At 36.8% G+C, this 25624-nt stretch overlaps 1 protein-coding gene across 5 annotated transcripts in view; it reads left to right on the plus strand.

Moving 5' to 3' along the window:
* The window catches only part of GSTCD (glutathione S-transferase C-terminal domain containing), a 54378-nt gene extending 30166 nt beyond the window's left edge, over window positions 1-24212 (plus strand). For 3 of the 5 annotated variants that reach the window (XM_032109330.1, XM_032109329.1, XM_032109331.1), the window contains exons 6-13: window positions 9996-10111; window positions 10323-10367; window positions 10756-10884; window positions 13324-13457; window positions 15165-15195; window positions 19059-19128; window positions 19303-19340; window positions 22249-24212. In XM_032109330.1, coding sequence (XP_031965221.1) covers window positions 9996-10111; window positions 10323-10367; window positions 10756-10884; window positions 13324-13457; window positions 15165-15195; window positions 19059-19128; window positions 19303-19340; window positions 22249-22392 — 707 coding nt within the window. In that variant the 3' untranslated portion in view covers window positions 22393-24212. The remainder of the gene's footprint in view (window positions 1-9995; window positions 10112-10322; window positions 10368-10755; window positions 10885-13323; window positions 13458-15164; window positions 15196-19058; window positions 19129-19302; window positions 19341-22248) is intronic. The other 2 variants (XM_032109332.1, XM_032109333.1) reach the window with 1 other exon arrangement.
* The last annotated feature ends 1412 nt before the right edge of the window (window positions 24213-25624 follow it).

The raw sequence follows: 25624 nt of genomic DNA on the forward strand, positions 1-25624 counted from the left end.
CAGCTTGCCTTAATAAAGAGCAGATTGAAATGCTCTCATGGAGTGCAGTTGTCTTTCCTGTCCTTTTGCTTATTGCCCTGTATATTTTAAATCATGCATTGTAGCATTCTCTTCTCCTATTCCCTTGACTGTAGCTAAAACATCATCACATTTCACCATAAAAAACTTTATGTAATAAAAAACAATGTGGCCTCTGGGATTTTCTTTTCTGGCCTTACCTCTTAACTCAAAGTGCATGCTGTAGATTCTCCAGAAGGGTAGTTCATACTTTATTTATTTGTAATGATTAGGAGGTCTTGTCTGTTTGTTTTCCTCCAGCCCAGTGAGGGCTGAGCCCATTTTTACATATGTGCACATGAGTGACTTCATGAATGCTGTTCGTTCTCTGAGGCTCCTCAGGAACATTCAAGTGTTTGAAGTCTGGTGTTTGCAGAATGGAGACTGATGCCTTCTGAACTGCCAAGTGCAGAGCAGCTGTGTGTTCTCAGCTGTAAGGAGGCTCCAGGCAAAAGGTGTTGGCCTTTATCAACCCGTTTGTTTGTCCCATCCTTCTAAGTGGTTAGTTAAAAAACAAAATAACACAACTTCCCTGAAAATCTAATAATTGTTGTGATGAACTAAATTAATGCAGTGCTCTGATAGGAAGTGGTGAATAGACGTTCCAACTATGCCAAGACAACTTAATAGCAGTTTTATTCATTCCATAGAGACTGCTGCTTTTAGAAATATGTGAAGTTGCAGAGTTGGCCTATGTGCCCATTACCTCTTAAAAAAGTAAGTATTTACATGCCCTTTTACCAACACGTAATGGCATGTGGTGTGTTTCCAAACCTCATAGTTCCAGAGCATGTTTTGGTAAACATCCAGTCAGGGTAGAAAAAAGCTTACAAAAACAACAACAAAAGCCCAACCACCTTCCTCTGAACTGTGTGGGTAAATGTGGCTGCTGATTGCTTTTATATGCTCTGGGCATTAGGGTATGTCTGTTGCTGCTTCAAACAGGCATATTATAAAACAAACTGTTTCATAAAAAGTTAAACAAAAATTAGGTTTTCTGCATTTCAACCTCATCTATAAAATAGTGTTTTCACTGAATCTTTAGCTCATATTTTAATTCTCCAAGAATGGATTGAAAAAGTGCCTAAAATGGGAAGAGGTGAAATGTGGAGGACAGTAATAAAAGCACAGCCCTTTGGTTAATGTTGCTGCATGTTATCGCTCACTTGTTCTGTTTAGCAGTGTTTGTGATAAAGTGGTATGTTTTGTGATAGGACTAATACATTAAAACTCTGATGGAAAAGTAAGGAAATATTTATACAATCAGAATGGTTTGGGTTTTTTTAATTTGACCCAGCTCCATTACTTTTGAACTTAAATCAGAAAATTGTTTTAAGAGGAAATTGATATTTTCACATCCAGTGGGTTAAAAGAGAGATTAGAATAGCAATTTCCAAATGTAAAGGAAGAGCAAGTGAATCAATAATAACCCTAAGCTATCTGATCTTGTATCTCATTGAACAAATGTTTTAGTCTCTGTAAACAAACACAGCAACTTAATTGTAATATAATAGACTCGTGTTTCTTTGAGAACTAAAATATAATTGTCATAGGTCATCTGTGTTTGCACAGTTAGGAAGCAGGCCATTAGCATAGATGCTGTTCTGCTTTACGCTACATTTTCTCTTGAATTGTTCAGTGAGCAAGCTTCCTTTTGTACCTTGCAATTCTTTAAGTATTATATATATTTTAATATTATATATAATGTAATTGGGGAAATATATATAGTATAATTTGGGGAAAGAGAAAAGGTTGATAAATGTTGTCACTTGGTGACACAAATAATAAATCATATCCTTTAGTGTTTGCATAGGAATTTATACCTGGTTAAAGAGTAGGAGTGAGTTACACTCTGAGGGCTTCACTCATAACCATATGCCTTAAAAAACCTACAAGAATTATTACAAGCACTTTTTGTAAGTACAAAAAAAATCTGTTTGGTACAAAGAGCTGTTTGGCTTTTTGGGCAAGTGTCACAGTGCCTGGAGCAGGCCAGCGAGGAAGCTGAATTGTCCATATGCCGTGTACATGTGGAGTGCAGCACTGGGACATGCTTGAACAAGCAGTGAGAGACCCATGCCATATGGTGTGGTGTAGCAGCCTACAGAGAAACAACCTGGGCATCCCTAGAAGTACAGACAAGGGAATAGTTTTTTAAAGGAATTTTTTGTTTACCTCTGCAGTTGCAGGGCTCAAAGCACTCAGAAATCCAGCACAGTTGCCACATCATCTTGTGTAAGTGCATCTTTCTGCTGCAGCTTGTAGATGTGCCTTTTGAAAAGGCATGAGCATTTAGTTCTCCTGGTGGTCTTCGGAGATCTGTGGCCCCTCTGTCTTTATAGCACGATATAACTCTGTGAGACTGTCTGCAGAGCCAGGAAGCATATGCTTTCCCACCTACAAGTTCCTTTTGGGTATGCCTTGGGACTAAGCAACGAGATCAGGAGAATGAAAAAGTAAAAATTAAGGTTTGCTGTAGTTTTCTATAAATAAAAAAAAGTCCAGTATAGAGCTTTGGCTGCTAGAATAGTTGATACTTTGTGATGCTTCAAAGTGGGGTTTTTTTGTTTCTGATAGTTCTCTTCCTTCGCCTTCCAAAATGTGAATTACTTTCACATTGCTGAAGGTAGGATAACAGAAATATCTCAACATAATGAAAATGCTGATTAAATACCTACTTTAAAATTTTGTGAAGCTGTTTGGAGTTAAATGTTTCCACTTACTTTTCAATGAGAGTGATTTTGAAACTTCGCCTCCTGTGTAAGTAATTGTATTAGATTTTAAAAGGAACTGATGGAGAAGAAAATGGAAAGGCAGTGAAACTTTTTTTATAATTTGATTATGTTTTCTTTGTAAATTCCGGCAGATTCAGTATCCTACATTAAAAGAAATACTTTTATGATCAAATTCAACTGGTTTTGCATTTCTTGGATATTTTCAGCGTCGCTTCTCAGTTTATTTCATGTCTTCATAAGCTTATAAAATTTCAACATTAGAAGCACATGGACCTGTTGCAGTGAGTCCAGAGGAGGCCATGAAGATGCTCAGAGGGCTGGAGCACCTCTCCTCTGCAGACAGGCTGGGAGAGCTGGGGCTGTTTAGCCTGGAGAAGAGAAGGCTCTGAGGAGACCTTACAGCACCTTCCAGTACCTGAAGAGGGCCTCAAGGAAAGCTGCAGAGGGACTTTTTACAAGGGCATGTAGGGGATGAGATGAGGGGGAATGGCTTTTACCTGATAAAACGTTGGTTTAGATTAGGTATTAGAAAGAAATTTGTTACTGTGGGAGTGGTGTGACACTGAAACAGACTGCCTAGAAAAGCTGTGGATGTCCCATCCTGAGCCGTGTTCAAGGCCAGGCTGGATGGAGCTTTGAGCTGTGTGTAGTAGAATGTCTTCCCATCCCATGCATCTTTAAGGTCCCTTCCAACCCAAACCTATGATTCTACAACTGTCATTTTAAAGTGACAAGTGATTTGTTTTAGCATTGGTCTGGATCAGAATTCCTTTTTTTCTGCAGACTCAAATTTATTTTTCACGTTTAGGTCTACCTTAATAATTGACTTAACAATGAAAAAAAAAAGAATATTCTCCAGATGAAGGTGCAAGATTATTGCTAACAAATTACTTTTCTTTTATGTTGAAGTAAAGCAGGAAAACCAAATATGCAAAGTCCTTTTTGAAAACTGCTCTGTTAGAGACCAGCCTTTGAATTCTGCACTCAGGTCAGAGCTCAAAGTTTGACCCTTAGGCTTAACACACATAGTAAAGAAGTATATTCTTTGTAGCTAAGAGGCAGACTTCCAGTGACAGATAACTTCTTAGTCCAGTATCACTCAGACAGACAGACTGAATTATTTCACAACTGTAGGGGAGTTGAACATAAGGAAAACTATTTATACTGAGCCTGACAAGTGGAGAGCCAAGGTCAGTGTCATTCTGTAATCTAGATTTCATTGAGGAGTTGGTTAGAGACATTTTGTGGTGTTAATTGTTTTATAGCTACTCTGGAGGGAAGATCTGCTTTATTCCCAATGCTGAAACCATAAGAATGTAACTTTTTGCTTTTAAATGGACAGATTTATATCCATGAGGAGGCATTCAAGTCCCAATGCAGGATGTGGTCCGACTTCTCTCTCAACAGCCATGCTTGTTGGGTCCCCTACTTTGAGTTATGCCCAGGTGGACAAGCTACAGAAACACTACTTGCTGTATTGAATTAAAGTGGTGCTCAAAAATATAATCATCCCTTTTGCTCAATCAGAGCTGCCTCCTTCCACCATTATGAAAGATAGAATTGAGACGCATTTGCCTCTTGCATGCCCTCTTTGCCTTTTGATGTATGTGTTTCAGACTGTGATTCAACTGGGTCTTTGCCAGGGCATACGTGGAGATGATGCTGAGACTGGCTGGCCCATCTTCTGATACTTCTCTCTCCTCTGGTGTGGTCATGCAGTAAGTAGGAAACAGATGTTGCTGAAAGCTAACAAGTTGCTGCTTGGGAGGAAGAGGAAGGGAGGCAGGGCAGTGCAGTGCAGTGAAAGGGGACAGCTGGAAGGTGGTCCCAGGCTGGAGAAGGATCTTCAACTTTCAGCACTGGCCCACACAGATTGAATAAAAGCAGCTGAAGTTGAAGAAGAACACTGTTCAGGTAGCCAAGGTGACCAGTGGACCAAGGCAAAGTTATCGTCTCTGCTAATTATATTTATTACAAGATTTTGCAGTTTGTCGAAAAAAGGTGGTATTATTTTTGACTGTTAAGAGTATTTAATTGTAAATAAATGACAGCTGAGCTGGAATCCTTACATCTATTTTAATTTTACTTTTTCTAGTGGTTCCATGGGAACCACCTATATTAATCTGACTAAATACTCTGTATAAACACAAAACACCAGCCCATAACACAAAAGTTCAACAACCTCCAAAACAAAGAAGCAAATAAGCCCCTCTACCTGCCAACAGGTATCAAAAAGAGTTTAGCAGAAGCTACTGTGGGTGTTAGGAAATAATTAGAATATACTGAATTATCATAAGGAACTACCATTAAAAAAAAAGCTTTGGTTTCAGAAAAACTTGATCAGTATCTTAGCATAAAACCATAAAAACACATCTGTTGTTTTGTACTTACTGAGCCTTTTTTGCTATATGTAAACAGTATAGCAATAAATATACTTCCCCTGAATTTCCATGAAAAGTAGAATCATGTTATCATTTGAATTAGTTTACTGAGGCTTATGTAAAATAAAAAAGATAATTGTGCTAAAAAAATAGAAGTATGCAATCCTACTATATGTAATAGGAGAATGCACATACTGTGTGTTATGGGTATGTGTTGGTAGCTGTGTGTTCAGATGTGCTGTGATAGGACTTGAAAGTTGCATAGGGTTAAATTCTAGTGACTTTTCAAGTTTAACTTGAGAAATATGAAAGGATTATTTGAGGACTTAAAGGATTATATGAACTTGAACGCTGACCAAGGCAATACAAAAATAAAGGGGGCTTTGCTTTATCAGAAGTTAATATTTATTTGTGCCAAAGTGCAAGACCTCTGAATGCCATAGAAACTTTAAAGTTCTGCTTGACATGGGCTGAATTAACAGTAATGTTGGATTTGTGAAGCCAAATAAAATCTCTTTGTTGTGACCATTTATTGAAAATGACTTTTTCTGGGACTATATGACAATCTGTTAGTTGGGTTCTTGTGAAGGGAGCAAATAATTTTATGGGGACCTTTCAGTGTATTGTAGGAAAATGTCACATTCTTCAATGTTTTGCCTTGTACGGCTGAGTTTCAAACCACATTTTTTCTTACTTCTCTTGACACAATTAACATTGTTTACTGTCTCAGCACTCATGAAATGCAAAGTGAGCTATAGTATTTTTAAATGCAGAAGTTTTAGTTAAATTTATTGCCTGAAGGACTTGTTAGCCACACTAACTAACATTCTCTACAGGCCACATCACAGCTTGCTGTGTTTCTGTAATTCTGGCTACCAAGCTCAAAATCCAGAGGTAGAGCAGACAAAAGACTTACTGATTCAAGCATGATTTCATCCATCTCTCAAGGGAATATTTACTACTTATTGCCTGCATAGTAAAGGAGGATGAACTCTGTTGGTTGGTGACCATGAAGAGTTAATTGCTAGAGTTTTTGAGTACTGTAGGCTAATTCTTAAAAAAAATTATTTCTTACTCATTTAATACTCCTGAGGTCAACTAAATGGGTACTAAGTAGTGCATCTGTTTTTGCTGATGAAACCTGTTACTATTTTACTTTTTGATTTTTAGGGATCCTAGAACCTATTTGCTAATTTTGCACAGTATGAAAATTTGATGGTGTTTTCAGGAGTTGTACTTAATACTAATAAATCCCAGAACTCTTAGGAAAACCTTTGTGGTGGAAAATAAGAACAGAAAAGTTGGATAAGGACATGGGAGCATTTGCATGCATGGATTTTTTTGCTGTTTGAGGCATGACAGGTGTGTTCTGTCCTTCCATATAGTGCAGGAAAATGGCTCAGAACATTTGTGTTAAGACCTGTTAAGAGGCAGGATTGGGAACAAAATTGTCTGCCTGGTCCCTGTCATAATAAGATTGAAGTTGGAAGTGAATATAAGAGAGTGATACAGAAATTACCAAGAAAAAAAAAATCTACAACAAATCCCAATAAATTAATTGTGATAGTTACTTGAACTCAGGAAGCCTTGAATTCTGAGGACTTTTCACCAAGTGAGCTTGCAATTTTATACCATGAATGAACTTTTAAATACTTACATTACTTATTTTCACCAAGTAGAAAAAAAAAGAAAATTTGTGAAGGTCAAAGTTATTTTTTTAAGATAATTCTTGTGAGAACCAACCCCTGTTAAAAATGAGTTGCAGTGTAAATGAAGCCACCTAAGCTTGTGAGGCAAGTTTCATGTTCAAACCCAGAAGACAGCTGACCTTCTATCATCACAGTGTATTTCTAGCTAAGGGTTTCTCTGTGTGCTGTCTTGAGGTTATAAGGGCAAGTCCATACTGAATTCTGTCAAACAAAACCCTCTGTTCATGCTTTTGTCGTGTTTTTTAAAAGCTTGTTTTTCTGTTTTTAGCTGAACCTGAAATTTTATCCAAGATAATATCCAGCATATGTCCCTGCTTACTTTTAGTTATTTATGCTTATTGCTGCTGCTGTCCGCTAGTTCTGTACCTGCAATGTCACAAGAATAGGTTTGTGCTGCAGTTAGAAGTGTGCTTTTATTCTATAGACATAAGATGAGCTAATTTTAAGGGGCTAGCTTGCTAGTTTTTAGCAGCAGAGGAGCTGAACAGGTTTTTGGAAAGCCAGCTTGTCCTACATGCAGAGCTGTCATAGCAGGGTTGCTGTCCATGTCCAAACTGGGTGGTTTAAAGCAAGCTCAGATTTACCGTGCTGAGCTGCAGTGACACCTCTCAGACCTGTGTAATCACAGTCAGATGTGGATGTTGTGCATGGACAGCTTCTAGTGCACTTCTGAGGAAGGTTGATCTCTTGGGAAGTCTGAATTTGCTTGGCTGCTTGTTTGCTTATCAGATGAAACAATTAAATGTGACTTGGTTTCTTGCTGCTTCCATAAAACAGGAAGGCATCTGCTCATTTTGTTTGTTTTAGAGCAACAATATTTTAAGTACTTTTTCAGAGAGAGTCAAAATAATTGAAACAAACCCAGTAAGATATGTTGATTGATCAAGAAAGCCCTAGTAGTAGCCTGTATTACCCTGATAAAAGTCCCTGTTAATTGTGCTCCCCTTGCCACAGCTGTATTTCAGGTGTGGGGAATACAGCAGACAAACATGCATTAGATATCTTGATTCCTTTAATTTATTACTCAGGTAGTCTCAGTTGGATTAAAGCTCTGTTCAGGACAACTGCTCCTTCACAAAACTCAAACAATCCATTGTGGTTGTGTGTGCAGCTATGTGAATGTTCATACATTTACAGGTACATAGAGAACATACTTGTGTAGGGTTTAGGTTTAGGACTTTCTAGGTATTTAGTAATCACAATAACTGCCTACCTAACAAGTTAAAGGTTTTACCTCAGAAGCTGAATTTTTAGCTCAAACATAGTGACAGCACTTGATTTTGCACTTGCTGGAATTCCTGCATCTTCACTGACTACAGTAAGAACTATAGGTGTAGAACACCTGAACGTAAGTTCTAACTGAAGCATGGAAATAGCTATGGAGCAGTTCATATAGATACTTGGCACACAAGAACTTAGGGTTTCCAGTATAGTCTTTCATCACATGTTTTTCCAAGGATCTACTCATGTGTAAGAGTTGATTCCTTAAAATGTGTTCAGCAATTTGCATGTTGTGTTAAAGGGCTTGTATTTGTTATTGGAAAGCCCAATTTTCTGGGACTCTTCTTTATGGTAACTTTCACGAAGCGTAAAAAATGTTTGAACTGTAACAATGTTTTTATTATTGTAAAGTGCTCTATTTTAGATGTACAAAATACATCTGAAATACAAAACTGGTAAGTGAGGAGGTTGTGTTGAACCTCTTAATTTCCATTCAGTAGTACAAATCTTAATGTGCCACCATGCAGTGACTTAGGAATATATTTTTTAAATGTCATTATTGGTTTCTTAAAAAGTCTTCTGTAACTGCACAGGATGAACTCTACCCTACTTCCTCTGCCTTCTCTTCACAGTTTTTTCTTTGCCACTGACAGTATAGAATGTAGTATCTTGAAAAGTGATTTTTTTTCTCATTCTGTCTAAAGAGATGTAGTGATAATTTCATCTGATGAGTTTGTTGAAATTGGTTGTTTATTTGTAAAGTGAAATGTTACTTATGATAAAATATACAAATCTCCCCCATTTTCAGGATACAGTTTGAAACAAACTTTGTAATAAATGCAATTTATCATGATGATGAGAATTGAACAGTTTTTGTAGTAGCCAGGAAACTTTACTGATTTGTGGGTTTTATGTTAAACTGCACCCCAGTATTGGGGAGCACAAATTTTTAAATAGGCAAATTTAATGAGTTTTGAGTGTCCATACTCAAATATATCGTAGTGTTCCAAGTAGGAAAATAGTTGTTCATATTTCAGAGATCACTGGAATTTTTTGGTACACCTTACTCTTCTTTGTGAAAACTCATTTAAAAGAGTTGTTTCAGTACTTCTTTCTTATTGTGAAGATGAGCTGTCAATATCTGTGTCAAACTCTGCTTTCTGAACAAGCAAAAGGAGTCTTTAATAGGTCTGTCAGCACTCAGCCCCGCTGAGACAAAATGCAGCTTTACAAATATGTAAGTGCTGACTCAACAAATTCATTATATCTGAAGCAACTCTATGTTGGACTTTACCAACCACATTTGAAAGAAATTAATGGTTTTTCCAGTTCTGGTTGTTACAAATGTGGTGGAAAGCCAGACTTTGTTATGTAGAAATAATGACTTTGAGAAGTACCTCCTTGCATGTGCAGTCATTTAAATAAATAGGGCTGGTTCGTATGAAAAGTAAAAATTGACAGTAGAAAGAGTACAAGTTTTAAAACCAAGATGCTTAAGGACAGTGTATATAGATACAGTAAATGAGGATTTATTTTGACAACCTTACTGTGAATGTGTTTGAACTCTGTGTCTGGGCATGAATCACAAGATTGGAGCAGAATTAGGCCAGAGTTTACACTGGCTTGATTGCTTTACATTAAGTTTATATGAGTTTGTTCCTAAGGATACATTAACATCACTAAGTAGAAAGTTAATTTTGGAGAAGGCTGTACCAAGTATTTAATATGTTAAATACGAATTTAGCTTGAAGTGAATTAAGACGCCCAAGTGTTCCAGTCATTTTTAATCTCAGCCATAAATTGCATTTGCAGTGCTTTGCAACTACTCATAAAAAATTATCAGGGTTGAGAACTGCTGATCACTGCTTAGGCATTTTCTCTGTCATCCCCAGGAAAGATGTCTAGAGACCGGGCTCTCAGGAAGCAGCAGCAACTGAATAATTTGGTAGCAGCAGTGACAAAGCTCGCAAAGCCTGGAGATGTGATTGTGGATTTTTGCAGTGGAGGGGTAATGTACATTTTTGTTTTTGTGGTGCAGTTTCTTTCAGCTTTCATCCTTGCAGTTCTAGGTGGTTGCTGCCACAAAGCAAAGCAGAAGTGCAAATGCTAAAATTTCAGCCGCTTTCAAACATTCTCCCATTGATATGGGGATGCTCATCATGTAATGAGTGAACAATAGGGAATGCTATTGATTTTGTTGTTTGTTTTTGTTTTCACAGGGCCATGTTGGAATTGTTCTTGCTTATATGATGCCATCCTGTCAGGTAAATTCTCAAGAAAAAGATCTCTGGTAATCATCTTCAAAAGATGTCTATGTGGAGCGGACACATAGAAGTCACAGTTGTCTCAGCAGAGGACTTAGGTTTGAAACATGCAAATTTTTAAGCATAATCCCCAGATGTGTTTGGTGCTTTCCAGAGAAAACAAAAGTTATATGAAAATATAAAATATTTGCAAGCTGATTAATATTGGCAAGCATTAAATACTTTTGATTGTTGCTAGGTTTCCAGCTAGTCATTTTGTAGCTCTCAGACTCTGCCACAAGTAATTCAAAGGTTTTCTCAGCAAACTAGAACGTTTTCTGCTTGGTAATGTTGTACTTCAATTTCTCAGTATTATTTTGCCTTACCTTCTCCTGTGTGTGACATCTAGGTGGTGCTCATAGAAAATAAGGAGTTGTCTCTGATCCGTGCTAAAGACAGAAGTGATGAACTAGGTTTAAACAACATTTGGTTCATTCAAGCAAATTTGGATTATTTTAATGGGACTTTTAACATTGGGGTAAGTGATTATAACTTTTCTACTTCAGAACTTCAGTGTCTGATTAATTATTCTTAAAACAACTTAAATACATGAGAGAATAAAACTCTGCATGTCCTTACAGACCATGAAAGTAAATGAGATGAATGTTCTGTCTAGAATTTTGCAGCCCTAGTGAAGAATAAGGCATAAATAGTATTTTGTAGCTCTGTAAATATTCCTGTCATCTAGTTTTTTATTCTGCTAATAGAAAATGAACCCCTGTGGCAAGGTGCAAGCTTTCCATGCAATATTGACTGTTCTTTAAATCATCCATCTGAAATCCTGTTTTGACTGTAGCTGAGGATGGTTAATGCTGAAGGTTTATGGTACATGAACAGTGCTGTTTAACTGTTTGGTTGGTTTATTCAAGAAAGGAAAAGAAATTTAGTGCAGGAGAAAGAGGAGAAAATAAGTGGTTTTAGCCCAGTGCTTCCAAGTGTAAATTTCCAATTCTCTAGCTTTATTTTCTGTGCTACACTGTCATATGAATCTCAGTGGGTGAACTAGAGAGTTATTTCAAAATACCAGGATCTCATGAATAGTACACTGAATTGTGTGTGTGGAATTTTTAATAGTTGTTTTACGAAATGAGTCTCCAATTTTGTGGTCATTGGAATTCCTGTCTTAATTTTTGGGGGCCTCTTTTAAAGGTTAATACAATATTAAACCTGTGGAGTTTTTATGTAATAAAAAAGTATTATATTCTCTCTTTCAAGTTTTGTGACAAGGAAGATACCGAAATATATGTCAGAAGAGTTCACTTGGAAATGCTTCATTTCCAAATATCTGCATTAGTCTTCACATTTTATTTTGTTTCAGATAGTGAGTTCAATATATAGGATATCCTGAGAAAGCTTTGCTTTAATTTTATTTGGGATTTTTGTTAATTAAATGGGTTCTTAGAAAGCCAAAGAAGAAATCTGTTGGTGTAACAGGTCATACATGCTCAGCAAAGCTACTGGTTTTATCTGCTGCTGTTTTAAGGTCTCTTTTTCAAATGTGCAGGCAAAGCAGAGAGCTTTGTTTTCTACTTGGATAGATGAGGAAGTATCTATAATTACATTTCATGATAATCTGATAGCTGTCATATTAAGACTCTATTTCTGATGTTAAACTAGTTTTATTTTTGTTGTTAAATTAATATGAGCAGAAAATTTCATTTTGAAATTATTTTCTTGTTAATTTTTTAATGTTCTGCTTGAGATGAGAGTATTTATTTCCATCTGTATGCAATTGCAGTTCAGTTGATGATTAATGGTCTCCTCAGCTGAGCTTACAACAAGCAGACTGGAAACAAAAAAGACTTTGTTTTAATCTATATGTGAGAGCAAAGTTTTTATCTTCCAGTTGCTCTACCTTGAAAAACAGCTTTGAACCCTGAAATCTGAGCTGGGCAGTTCTAAACCTCTTCTCTAAATCCACAGTGAACAAAAAGCAAAGCAAACAATGTAGTTTTATAAATCCACACTGCTGCATGAAATCAAAAATGTGCCTCAGAAATGTCCTTAGTTTAAGTATGCCCAAAGCCTACTCTTTGAGGTACTGAGCACATGGGAGGAGGCAGAGAAGGTAATGCCCCATTTCAGTGCTGCGTTTGGCGTCCCAGGTATAGGTAGGAGAGAGCTGCTTGCCTTCCCTTGCCAATGTATTGAGTACTGCAGTAACTTGCCTTTGTGTAGGAGAGCAGGAAGAATTTGGGTGCAACCTGTGTGTTGCCCAAACACGTCAGTGCTCACAGGTAGTTGTGATCAAATGTTATTTTAGTTTTAGTTGAAGAGCCCATTACTAAGAAAAAGAAAGAAAAGAATAAGGTGAGACAAACAGAATTAAAGGAGGGCAGGTTGTATTTGATGCCTCCCCCAGCTCCAGTGTTTGTTTCCTTTAGGTTTTACTTAGTACTTTAAAATCAAATTATCTAAATTTATGCATAATTTTTTCCTTTAGATGTGACCTTGAGGTATATCTGTTACTTCTCTTACTGCTCAGTTGAAATCCAGTTTTGATGTAGTTCTTTGTATTTCTAAGTCCTTTTTGCTTGACAAAAACTTTTGACAAATCACCACATAGTTTTTCTGTTACTATGTATTCCACAGCTACTATTTTTATGGAGATTTGTTTTTAGTTTATTTGGTATCACAATGAAGTGCACCTGCCTTTTGAGTGCTTTTGGTGAGTGGCCCTTCTTCAGTGTCAATTCCTTGTTAATGGAATAAACCATAAATTTTCCTCAACATAGAAATGAAGGAGAAGAATGAAAAACTGGAGAACTAAGGACCAGGCCTTTGGTGTAGCAGCTTTAGTTGCAAAAACTTCTCATGTGTTTAAGTAACTCAGTCAACCAAAAATTGCTGGACTGTATTTAGAGTGTTCCAATGATGAATTTTCTTGTTTCCTTGTTTGTTGTTTTTACTGCTGTAGGTGGCTCTGCACGCCTGTGGGGTGGCTACAGACATGGTGATCGAACACTGCCTCAGGGCACGGGCAGCCTTTGTCATCTCCCCCTGCTGCTACGGCTTCATTCAAAATACAGTCAAGTTCAAATATCCACGAAGGTGAACTAAAGCTTGCAAGATAAGCCTTAAAATATCAACTTAAATGAGGGAATAAAATCCTAAAAGAGTATAGAATTAATCATTTGAGGGTCATTGTGAGTGACTAGGCTAAGCTGATTCACACTTAAAAGGAAACTGTTTCCTCTTGTCCTAACAGAGAGACAGATTGGTAATTCCTGGAATATTTTTTCTGGATTTACCTATTCATGGCTCGGAAGACTTTATGCAATCAATATAGTAGATATAGTATCTAATATGCAGACCTTCTACCTTAAAATCACAAAGTTAATGGAAAACTCATGAAAATTACTCTAGGAAGGGGAATTGACATTTTAATGTTGGAGGAAGATGTAAGGAGTCAGTTTAAAGAAATGGGTCTGCTTTATAAAACAGTTCAGTACTTGTGGAACTTCTTTGATTTATTCCCAAGTAGATAAGCTCTCCTCTGTTTCAGTTCATATTTTTAATACTTTTTCAATGGATTGTGTACATATTTTGTCTTCAAATCTGCCTTGTGGGAGATACTAATACATCTTATGCTTAAGAATTTTAATGCCTTTGATATAAATAAAATGTAAAAGGTAAGCATAAAGTGGCAGAAGATAAGAGTTAAACAGACTTCTGAGTCAGAACTAGCTGGGGGAAAGGGTTGTGTTTTGGTTGGCTTTTTTTTTCTGTTCATAAAACTGAGCTTTGCATTTTGAATGTCAAAGATTAATTAGATTTAATTCTACTAGGATTTACATCAATGACTTAAGTATATATTTGCTAAAATAAGAAAATGGAACATGCAGTCTTAAAATTAACCTGCAAATCTAAAAAGATATTATGTATTCATGTGAAATATTTTTCATATTTCTCGATAATATCAAAGTGTTCTGACACAGAAGTGTGTGGAGAGTAATTATTTACAACTTGTCAGTTTGGTAACCTTTGCATTTAACAGTGTTTTCTTGTCAGTTTGATACTTCCATCTCTTTGTGTGTCCCTTTTGTTTTCTCTTGTGACACAATAAAACAAAAAGGTCTTCTAATGAAGAGGCAATAAAATTTGAAGCCTTCTAAAATTAGCAAACTTGTTTTAAAATTGGCTGGAAAATGTTTAACTTTTGTCCAGCTATGTTTTTAGACCACAAAGACTGGAAATGATCACTTAGAAAACTTTTGTTGCTGTAGATGCTGCAAGAATGTTTGTGTTTGCTAAAATTTTGAATCTAACCTCAGAAGTACGAAAAAACTTACCAGCCTGAGCTTGAGCTACATTTTAGGGTTTGCTTTTTTTTTTTTCCCTTATGTTATATGATCATAAAACATTATAGCCTGGCTGTATCCCCATAGTGCCTGTGTTCTGTATTCAATTTCATTGTAAAGACCCTTTACCTTTATGGTACAAACAAAATATATGTGTGTATTAGTAAATATATATAAACTGGTTTTGTGACAATGAGAAAACCACAGTAAGTATGTGTTAGCATTTATAATGATTTAAGAGAGAATTTTTATTAATATTAGGAAAAACCCACCACTATATACACTTTTCTAGTGTACTGGAACTGTAATGAGTTTTAGTATTTTTAATGCCTTTCTTCAAGGTACAGATACTGCTGTTTTCTTTAAAATGTGTTCAAGTATGTAATGATTGCTTCTATTTTTCACCTTTGCTGGTTTTAGATGTTAATTGAATTGATCTATTTATTTTTTTTTTCAGTCATCAGTTTAAAGAAATTTTGTCCTACAAGGTATGTAAAAAGACAGGGGGAAGATGTTTATGTGCAGTTTTCTGCATCTTACTGGGTCTTCTTATCAAATGAAATATGGGTGGTTATCTTAAAATTGCAAGGAGGGGCATGTGTTACGTGAAATGTTCATTATTAGTGCAGGTGTTGTGTTTTCTCCACCATTCACTTTCAAAGGCTTTTTTCTTCAATAAAATTAAATAGTTTCTCCACAAAAAAACCCCCTTTTTTTCATAATGTGTAAGTGAGTCATTCCTAGGATACTTCAACGTGTGTCAGCTAAAAATTACAGGATACCAATTTTTTTAGGTGTTAAATACAACTGTTCTAATAAACATTAGATTCTTCTCTCTATGTCTAAAACATTGGACATAGTAAGCAGGAAGAGCTTATACAGATCAGCAAAAATTCTATACAGTATTTATATTTTATACAGTTTAAAAAATGTTGTTCAGAATTATATTTAAAATATTGAAGTGTGTTTTGACCCTGTGGAGCTGGGGTCTGTGGAGATAATCTGAGAGAAATATGGGAGAAATTATCACTGAAGCATACAGATCTGACAGAGTGCAGATAAGATAGGAGAGGAAGAGGACAAGAGCAGAGAGGTGGACAGCAGAAAACCAGTACTGATCTGCTAAATTTTGTCCTGTGAGTTTAAACTTGTTAGTGATGAGCAACCTGAAATTTGAAGGTTAGAAGCACTTAATGTAGCATGGAAAGAACATGTTTCCTTTTGAGAGAAGCAGGGTTATATAGAAACTTTACTGAATTTACAGGTCAAATCCTAGGCAGGACTCTTGGTGTTTACAATATAGAAATGAATTTTGGAGGTGCAGAATAATTCTTTGTAACAGAAATATGGAAGGAGGGTATTTCTAATATCCAAATGCTTTTGGGGACAGTGGGTAGTACAAAGATAATGTATGTGGCAGGAAAATAGAGATTATCCTTTTTAATCCCTAAATTAGAGGGAGTTTTAAAAATTCAGAAAATCTCCAGCCATCTTATAAGGGAAGTTGAGTAATCAGGTAATAAATGCCCAAAGATTGAGAGGACAAAAGCTGCGTGGTGGATTTGGAGCTGCCATTATTTTTTCCCACGATTAAGTTTCCTTTCAATGTCTCTGAGACATAATCACAAAGAACTCAGGTTTCAGTTCAGAAAAAAGTTATTTACTAGCATTATTAAACCTGCTAGCAGTGCAGAGAGACATAGTGTCAGTTATAAAGTTAAGGATGCCTAGATTAGGATAGTGTGTATAATCTCATTGCAACTCAGTGAATTTTTTCTTAATCTGTTAATCCATGGAGATTTAAATCACAGGGTTTGTCAACACTGTAGAAGAATTTTACTCCAGAATTTTGTTATTTGTGTTGCAAAAGGGCACAGGAGTCAAAGATAAGGCTAAAAAATATTGCTGCTCTTAGTAACAGAAGAGTCTATCCAATTGGTCTAGGCTGGTTGGTGCCTCAAATAATCCTAGTTATAAATAAATTTTGTTATGCAGCTAGCTGTATGTGTTTTTATATTTCATATTAATAAATTCTTACAGGTTATTGGCTAGCAGCCAAAGTTGCCATGTGTTAGCCAGACGTTGTCTGTGTCACCCCCTCCAGTTCCCATTTTAAATTAATTTCTCTTATCTTTCATTTTAGTGAGATCTAAAAAGACATCCAGAAGTCTGGCATTTCCAAAACTTTTTTGATGAGAACATTATGTTGTAATTCATTAGTTTATAGTTGCAAGGAATAAGGTTATGATAGCTGTAGGTTTCTACCACGACACATTTTGAGACACTGTAAAGACACAATAATTGGAAAGTAGAACTGTGTAAGGTTAAAAATACAACTTTTGAAATTTAATAGGAATTGAAGGTATGGATGTTCTAATAAGTTAGCTGTTTATGCATGCTTTGGGAAGTTTCTAAACATTATTTTAGAAATGCTTTTCTTCTTACTTCTGCCATCAGGGAATGTGACAATCACTGTGTCGGGGGAAACAATGTAGTCCTAACAGGCTCTAGTTTATCTTTTTGGATCGCTCTGTAAGAAGCTAAGGACTGGAGCCAGTTCAGATTTTCAAGTTAAGTGACAAGACTTACCTTGGCTCTGGTCTGGTCCACAGGAGTTGGGAACTTGCTGTTGCAAAGAGCCTAGTTGTATTGGGTGCCTGAAGGCTGGAGGAGTTGTGTGCTAACATGGATCTTCTCCCTCTCCTCTAAATCACTCTTTTTCTCTCTAAGCTGCCTGTCACTGCTGCTTCTCTCCTAACAGTGGCCACATTGTCCATGACATCCCTTCTCCATTCTCCAGTAGAGATGTCTGGGCTTAACATTTTCAGCTCTTTTGTACTACAAAAAGAGCGACGTTTGAGCTGAACTGACTGGGTGTAACGTGTTCAAGGCCTAAAGGTGTTATGACATGTTCCTATTTTGCTTCTGTTTATTTTTATGAAGCTGTGAGTTGGAAATCTTCATGTCAATGAGCTGTACTGGGGAACAAATATCCTTGCATCAAGATATTATAAATGTCTTTAAATGAGTAGTATTTGTGTATCATGTGATGATAGTATTTTATTTTATAATATGTGGGAAATTTTTTGCGGTCAGTTGTCTATTTATGAGTTGGATGGAGTGTACTGGGGGAATTACCATCTTGATTTAATATGAAGGTTTTTTGTGAAGACTTGAATGTTTATATCCCTCTAAAAAAAGCTGGAGTAAGTATCCTTACTTCAGAATACTGAAAGAACCTGAAGTATCCTTTGGTGATGTTGCTCTCTCCACCTGTTAAAGAACGAAATCTTTAAAATAATAATTTTGTATCAGGCAAGAATAAAAAAGAATAAATTCTTTTTTGATGACACATGTCCTTGTTTCAGAACTAGAGCTCTGGGAGCTTTGCATAGGAGAGCACTTTGTGTTGTTGCCTGTTCTTGTTTTCTCCCCATGTCGTTGTGGGAGACTTGGGGATGTTGTGCGATTCTAAGGTGGTTCTGATTTACTCTGTCCTGTACCACATATTGCAGCTGTCCCACAGAGCACAGCTGCCATCAGAGCAGTAATTTCACTGCTACACCTGCAAGGCTTTCCTCTCACCACCTGGCTAACTTGCCTTGGCTTGGCCGCTCTTTGAGGAGCCATTGTGCTGGCACAGGCGGTGGGCATTGAACGCAAATGAGGATGGGGCTCTGCCCGCTGCTCTAAGCAGGGAGCGAAGTGCACCCTCCCCTGCACCATCCCCCTGGCTGACTGGACAGGGAGAAATTCTTCTGTAGAAGTCTCTGCAGAAAATTTTAATGGAGCAGGGGTAGTTTGAAAGTAAATTGTGCTCTTTTGATGGAGAAAACTTTCCTATTCACAGACAGGTATTTTTTTGCCTTCAGGATCTGAATGGATGTGGTGGGGCAGAGGAAGTTTGACCCACCAGCCTGTCCTGGGATTCAAAACCACTGCTTGGGAGAAATGTTCAAATCAACTGTTAAAGAATTTTGTCTTGGCTGCTTATTGGTGCAGGGAGGCTGTCCTATTATGACTATGCTAAAAGAGGGCTGTGGTGCTCATCAGTAATTGAAGGCAAAATTAGTGTGCAAGATGTCTTTGAAGAATGCTGTGTTGTATACATTGCATCCACTTCAACTGCTGCAAAGAATTAGAAAGTTTAGCAAGAAACAAATACTCACGAGGAGAAATGAGGTAGTGATTACAAACACTTGACTTACACATGTATTTGCAGTATAAAAATTGGGATTTGCACACAGAAATTTTTTTAGAAATATTGTCCTCAACATGGTAGCATTTCTGATACTTCTAAGCCTTTAATCAGATTTTTCTTGATTTATGGTTTTTTTTGTCTTTTTTATAGGAGCACATGATCCTTTGCAGATTTGCAGATCAGACAGCTGTTCAGCTTCCACCTGAACGCAGGCTAATTGGTATGAATTTCTGAAGCTGTTGTGTAAACCATCTCAGTGCTGGTTTTACCTTGATACATAAAGGAAGAAATGGTACATTTATGAATGGGGCATTAAGTAGATGTCTTCAGATAACATTTGAAAAATTTAAGTTTCATCACATTTCATGTCTTGCTGTTCTCTTTTGTGCTGTAGGAACTCTTTTCCTCTTCCAAAATCATCAATATGAGAGAGTGAGTTTGCATTTTACTGATTTTTGTTGCTTCATCTTTTTTTCTCCCCACCGTTCTCTGAAAAGCATGAGATCTTTGTGAAGTTTGCTAAAGTCCTGCTATTGGCAGTTTATCCTACATTAAAAGCACTGGCTATTTGTAGTAGTGATTTTCAGTTTGCCCCTTTTCAATGTGCCCCCTTCGTCCTGCTTGTAGTCACTGGGGGTAACTCTTGGGAGGTCAAAAAACGCCAGCTGCAAACAATATGGCTGAATTGCAGAGATTGGGCTGGCTTTGGTCAGAAGGACAGCAAATACAGAACACTTCAAATATGTGGAATAAGCTTAGATTTACAGAAGGATGTATTTTATAAAGGGTGTATATAAAGGTGTGTTTATAAAAAAATAATGTGATTCTGTCTGGTATTCCTGTTCGTTCCGATTGAAGCTGTAAACTAGCTTCCAGGTCAGAAAAGACAGAAGGGGCTAGGAACACAAATGTAACTTTTATGTGTTTTGCCCTGACAAAAGACCCCAAATATAATTTTATTCTCTCTCTCCCCCTACATCATCACTTCTGTTGTCAAAAATGTTACTTTTTCTTTAAGTTCCATGTAATACTAATCTGTCTCATTGAAGATGGTTTTCATTTTTGTGTTCTGCTTCAGTTTTGAAATCTTTTTTGTGGAAATCTTGTTTGGTGGTACTTTAAAGTTTTCTTGTAAACATTTGAAGATTGAATGAGATCAGTGTTATAGCAATGTGAGAATGGGTTTTTTTAGTTCTGTTTTTGTGCAATGCAGGATCAGATATTGAAAAAACTGTGTATGTCATTTAATGAAAGTATTCCTGAACAGGTGGAGACTTTCTTCTCTGTTGTAAATGATGACAAAATGACTTACTCTTCTACTTTTTGAATATTTTAGGATTGTATTGTGAAATGTGTTTTGGAGTTACCACTGAGTTTATGCAGCTTCAGAGAAGTGACACATCATTCCCTTTCATTACCTGTACGCTGTAAAATACAGCATTCTGTCTGAGACGTCATGGCTGAAACAAATTTCTCAAAGGAGTTACCACCAATTTCTGTGGTATCTGTGACCCTAAAAATATGCAGTTGAACTCAGTTCTCCTACACACAGCAATTCCCTCTTAAATGAACAAAGTCCCTTGTACCATTTTAACTGGACATGTGGCTTTTACCCTCTATATGCAGCAGTGGTACCTGAGTGCAAAATGAGTGGTTGAATGGCTTTGTGAACATTGCTATGGCCCACCTGAGGACACAGAACTGCTCCATGGGTTTCACAGACTTACTGAGAGCACCCAGGGGAGCCAGGCCCCATTTGTGGCAGTCCCAGATGCCCTTCAATGTGTACACTTGGAATAATGATGATACTGGTATCAGTGGCAGGATTGTGTAAATGCCATTTTGTTCATCACAGAAGGTAATTTTATATGGAACCACAAATGTGGAGGATAGGACCACAAAAGGTAATTTGCAGAGTTCTGTCCTGGGTTGGTTATATAAACTGGTAATTTCTCCCTGCAGTATGCAAATCCATACAGGACTGAATTGGAAAGTTCTTTTTCAAGCACTCCCTTATTATTGTATCTCTAAATTGTCTCCTACCTAATTACTACCCCTCTCGAATCCCAAGCCACCAACAGAAGAGTCCAAATGTCATAATGTTGGTGAATTCAAAGTAGTGAAATTCTTTTGTAACTAATGCATTCAGCTGAGACGAGAAGATAGTTCTGGCCATGGGTTCACTGTGGACAGACAGAGTAGATTGGACTGAGCCCTGCATTAAAGTGTGATGTGCACCACCTGCTCTGAAATACGAGGATACTGAGGGGAGTGTTGGTGCCACCTGCCCGAAACTTCTACAGGCACCTAACCAGGGTGCATAACTGGGCTGGTAAGGATACAGGCACAAAAGCTCTGTATATATTCAGGGAAGAGAGGTAAGCCATTCCGGAGGGTAGTTTGGAATGTCAGACTCCTATTCCAAAGGTAATCAGGATGTGCTCCTGTCTCTTCATCTCAGACCCCAAATACATTTAACTATACAGTTCTGTCAGGAACAAGAAAAGAGGTAGGATCATTGTGTTTGAGACTGAAGTGGGATTGTGCCCATTCATGACTTGAGGCTGTAACAATTAGTGATAAAACACTTCAAAGTAGCATTAAATTTTTCTTGCAATAATGTTTCAAGCTGCTGAAAATACAATCTGACAAGTCAATCCTATATTTCAGAACATAATAATAAATTATAATGAGTAAATAAGTAAAGACAAATGGTCCCATCATCTTGTTGTGGCTGTCTCATAATAAAAAACTTCTAAGCAGAAAAAAACCCTTTATCCTTCTCGGTTTTTTTCTGCAGGTAAATCTGAAATAAGCTTCATTTGCATTACCAATTTAGTATGTTTGTTTATAAATAGTTACAGTAATATGTCTCAAATCAATTACACTGGATCACTTTTTGGTATTTTAGTCTATTGTTTATGTTCAATAACCAGCGATTTTCAGATTTTAGATGAAAGTACAGGAGGAAAACAGTTATGGTTATAAAGGGAGTAGAAGTTTGGCAATTCAGAGAGCTCAGGGGTAAACTAGGCATTTTTCTTCTTCCCATTTACATTAAAGCATGTTTTTTTCTCTGTTTTGAGAATACTTTTAAATAGTTGTGCTTTTCTCCATATATAAAGAGATATATCTCCTCAAGGTCTTTGCTAAATGAGGGTTACAAGTCACAGATGTGATTTGGAACAGAAACCAGATTGTTTTTTAAAGTAGATTTGGGACTTACTTTTTAGATGGTTTACTCATGTGTTATCCTAACTCTGAATATTTTAAGTGCAAGTTTTTGATAATGTTTGGATAATGTTTTGAGTTTCTGTGCTCTCCTTTGCTCTTGTTTTAGGGAAGCAGTGTATGGGACTTGTGGATCTGGATCGGGCATGGGCTGCAGAAGAACATAACTACTCTGTCCAAGTTATATCTATGGAGCCAGAGAGTTGTTCTCCAAAGAACAATATGTTTGTGGGCATCCCTACTTAAAGTGTGAAACTTGCATTCAATTTGAAGCTGAACATAAATCTTCAGTGCATAATGACATCCAGCAGATAGAGGCAGCGCTGGGAAGCAGACATCCCGCATCTGGAACACATTGCCTTCGAAAAGGGAAGCAGCCCCCAAAGTCCTAAGAAGTAAACTGCATGCAGAGCATTCCAAATCAACTTGTGTCATTAAGCAACTTTTGGTTCTTGTACTGAGAACTTTCTGGATCTTATGACTGTGCATGGAATTATATCCATCTGTGAAAGTTTAGAGAAAACTGGTTTTGTTGAAGGAAAGGTGATTTCCTTTTCAGTGAAACTGTGTCTTGGCTGCTTGGAAGTTGTGTTTGTGGTCAAAACAGCATTTGTGTTCATAAGCAGAGCAGTTATCAGCCAGCAGTGCTGATTACCAGAGGAACAGAGAAGATCAAATTTATTGTGTTACTGAAGATGGCTGTGCAGCAGGCGGTGGCCTGACTTTGCTGAAGAATCCCATACTAATGTAGGAAGATTATTTTTAATAAAAGTTCATCAGAATACTTTGGGCCTCAATCTGCTTATTAAAAGTGTATTCTACCTTGCCAATCATTTTTTAAAAAGACTTCAAAATTACTTTTAAATATTATGCAAGGATTCTGCAACCAGGTATTTGACACTGGATTTAGAGAAACCAAATTCCTCCTTATCCATTGACCAGAAAGTGGGAGCTAGACATGATGTTAGTGATTGGATACTTCACTGTCATGTGAAGTGTGTTGATTCCCATTTGTAAGAAACTAACATTCATGTGTCTACATACATCATCTTCATTGATCTTATATTCAGTTTAAAATTTGACCAAAGTTGGAACCGTTTGAAAAGGTCATTTACAGTCATGCTACTCTAAAATGAAAATAAATGTTGTCCTGTGCTCAGTTTCCCCCCCTAATTTTAAATCACCTGTTGATGTGAACACAATGGAAGATAGCTCCTAATGCAATTTGTACTGCATGTTTAGAGGTTTTACATGTCTGTGCATTCTGCCATGTTTTAATTTAAATAATCTAAAGGTTGAAAACTCTCAACATAGCTTCAGGACATAGCAAACTGAATTACAAATAATATGTATTGGAGCAAAAAAAGCATCCAGAAATATTTTATTCTTCATGTAACTTAGATATCTATAAGATCTAAATATGCGGGGACATCTTTTTAATGTGAAAACATGGAATGCTACCTACTTACTTAAAAGCACAAAAGTGAGCAAGTAGGAGTGAATTCCTACCTTCAGCCTCAGTTCTTCAGTAGGTAATGATGGAATACTTTTTCTGCAACTTTTTTGTAGTTACAGGAGTAACTGGAGTTTTGAAGAATGTATGGCAAACACAAAATGCATGGTGATACCAGTTGTCTCCAGGGTTTTCTCCAATACTTGCCCAATGAGAATGCAGTTCTAAGTTAGTGGTATGTCGATCTGAACATTATTCTTGTTAAATTACTTTTCTGGAGTGAGCAAATGTCTCTTTGTGACCTTTTTGTGCTGAAGGAAGAACTCATCAAGGTGAGGCACCTGTTGGAAACTGTGATGCTGTTTACAGTAAGGATTTTCACACTGCTCTGCTTCAGGCAGTGGGTAGCAATATGAATGTTTTAATTATGGTGATGTTGAACATTTGGCATGGTCTGATAGGATGCAATAATAAAGAGCTTTCAGTAGGGCAAAATTCTGTGCTCTTACATGCTTCACATTTTCTACAATATCTGTAAATATTCTGTAATAGTTTTCAGATCTACTTGAAAAGAAGGAATATATTCAAGATGTGCTACTGAATAAAAGATAAAAATGTTGTTTGTTTGTTTGTTTGTTTGTTTGTTTTTTTAACGGGAAAAACCAGTATTTCTTAAAAAGAGAGGAGGAGGAGCCTTATTTGGACAAATGTCCAAGAGGTTATTAGGTGCTTCGGATGGTCAAGAAAAAACAGATAAAGTCACACAAGAATCCAAATATCAATGTCTGTTTCATTTGTTGGATTTTTTTCCCCATTTTTTTAAAATGACTGTTTTCATGTTAATAACAGTTTCCCACAAGTGTTACTTCCTTGTGACTTAAGTTATTTTGTACCTGCTGCCCCACAAAGAAATAGGCTTCACAGGAAGAAAAGTTTTCTAGAAGCAAGGGAGAACGCCTGCAAAAGTAGAGCTGTGGTTATATGCATCATGACATCCCATTTTTTCTTGGATGAGCCAAACTATACAAAGTAAGTTTATGACAAATTCTTTTCCCCCCCAAAATCAGGAATGTTTTGATGGTATCTCACAGTCTCATCATCTTGATATCATACAGGATTAGTGAGACTGCATTCCATTTGTGATACTGGTTTGTGACCTTGTTGCTATTGGCATCAATGGACTCTGGTTTCTTCTCAGGAGAATAGAAATTTTCTCATGTCCAAGGATGGAGTTGTATTACTATGAATAGTAAAGCCTGACCTATACTTCAGGTGAATTGATGCTTACTGAAAACTGAAGAGAAGCAGATGAAAAAAAGCATAAAAATCAGGATTTGCAGCAACAGATAATACCTAATTTACCACAGATTAAATTGCTAAACTGTGGCATGTACTAGAAATGTGAACTCAATTGTATTAAGTTTTAGGTATGTTATTTTGCCCTATGTTTCTCTATACATAAATGGTATGGAATTAATACAGCCTAGCATTGCCTAAACAAGGTGACTGGACAGTGTGGTCCTGATGAGTGAAAAACTTGTTCTTGTAGCAGCTTGTTGCACAAGGAGCTATCTTGATGTCCAAGGTGCATATCTAAATATGCTGCTTTTATTTTTCATTTGTTTGGCCCGCTGGGACCAGCTATAGGGTGAACAAAATGTTGTCCTAGCATAGTCATGATTTTCCATTACCTTGACAGTCTTCGTTTATATTACCCTTTTAGCCTGTAATGCTGGAAAAAGTAACCTTATAAGAGGAAACGGATAAGCAAGCTCAACTGAGGTCCTCCGTGTGTTCAAAGTTAGTCATCTGTGTGGACATGTATCCTTATTTTTGGTTTTTCATTTTGTCTTTATTGTGTTATTTATCGGCTTGCTCAGCCATATTTCAAGAGGTCTTAGCATTGCCGTATTTAGGCAGGGGTAGTAATAAACAAGGGACATTCCTAGTGGGTTCACTGTCCTCCCTAAATTTTAGGTGGCTTGATCTTAACAAAAAAAATATTAAAACCTTAGTTTTAGTCTGATCAAGC

The sequence above is a fragment of the Corvus moneduloides genome, chromosome 5 (genome assembly GCF_009650955.1).
Source record: "Corvus moneduloides isolate bCorMon1 chromosome 5, bCorMon1.pri, whole genome shotgun sequence".
NCBI lineage: Eukaryota > Metazoa > Chordata > Aves > Passeriformes > Corvidae > Corvus > Corvus moneduloides.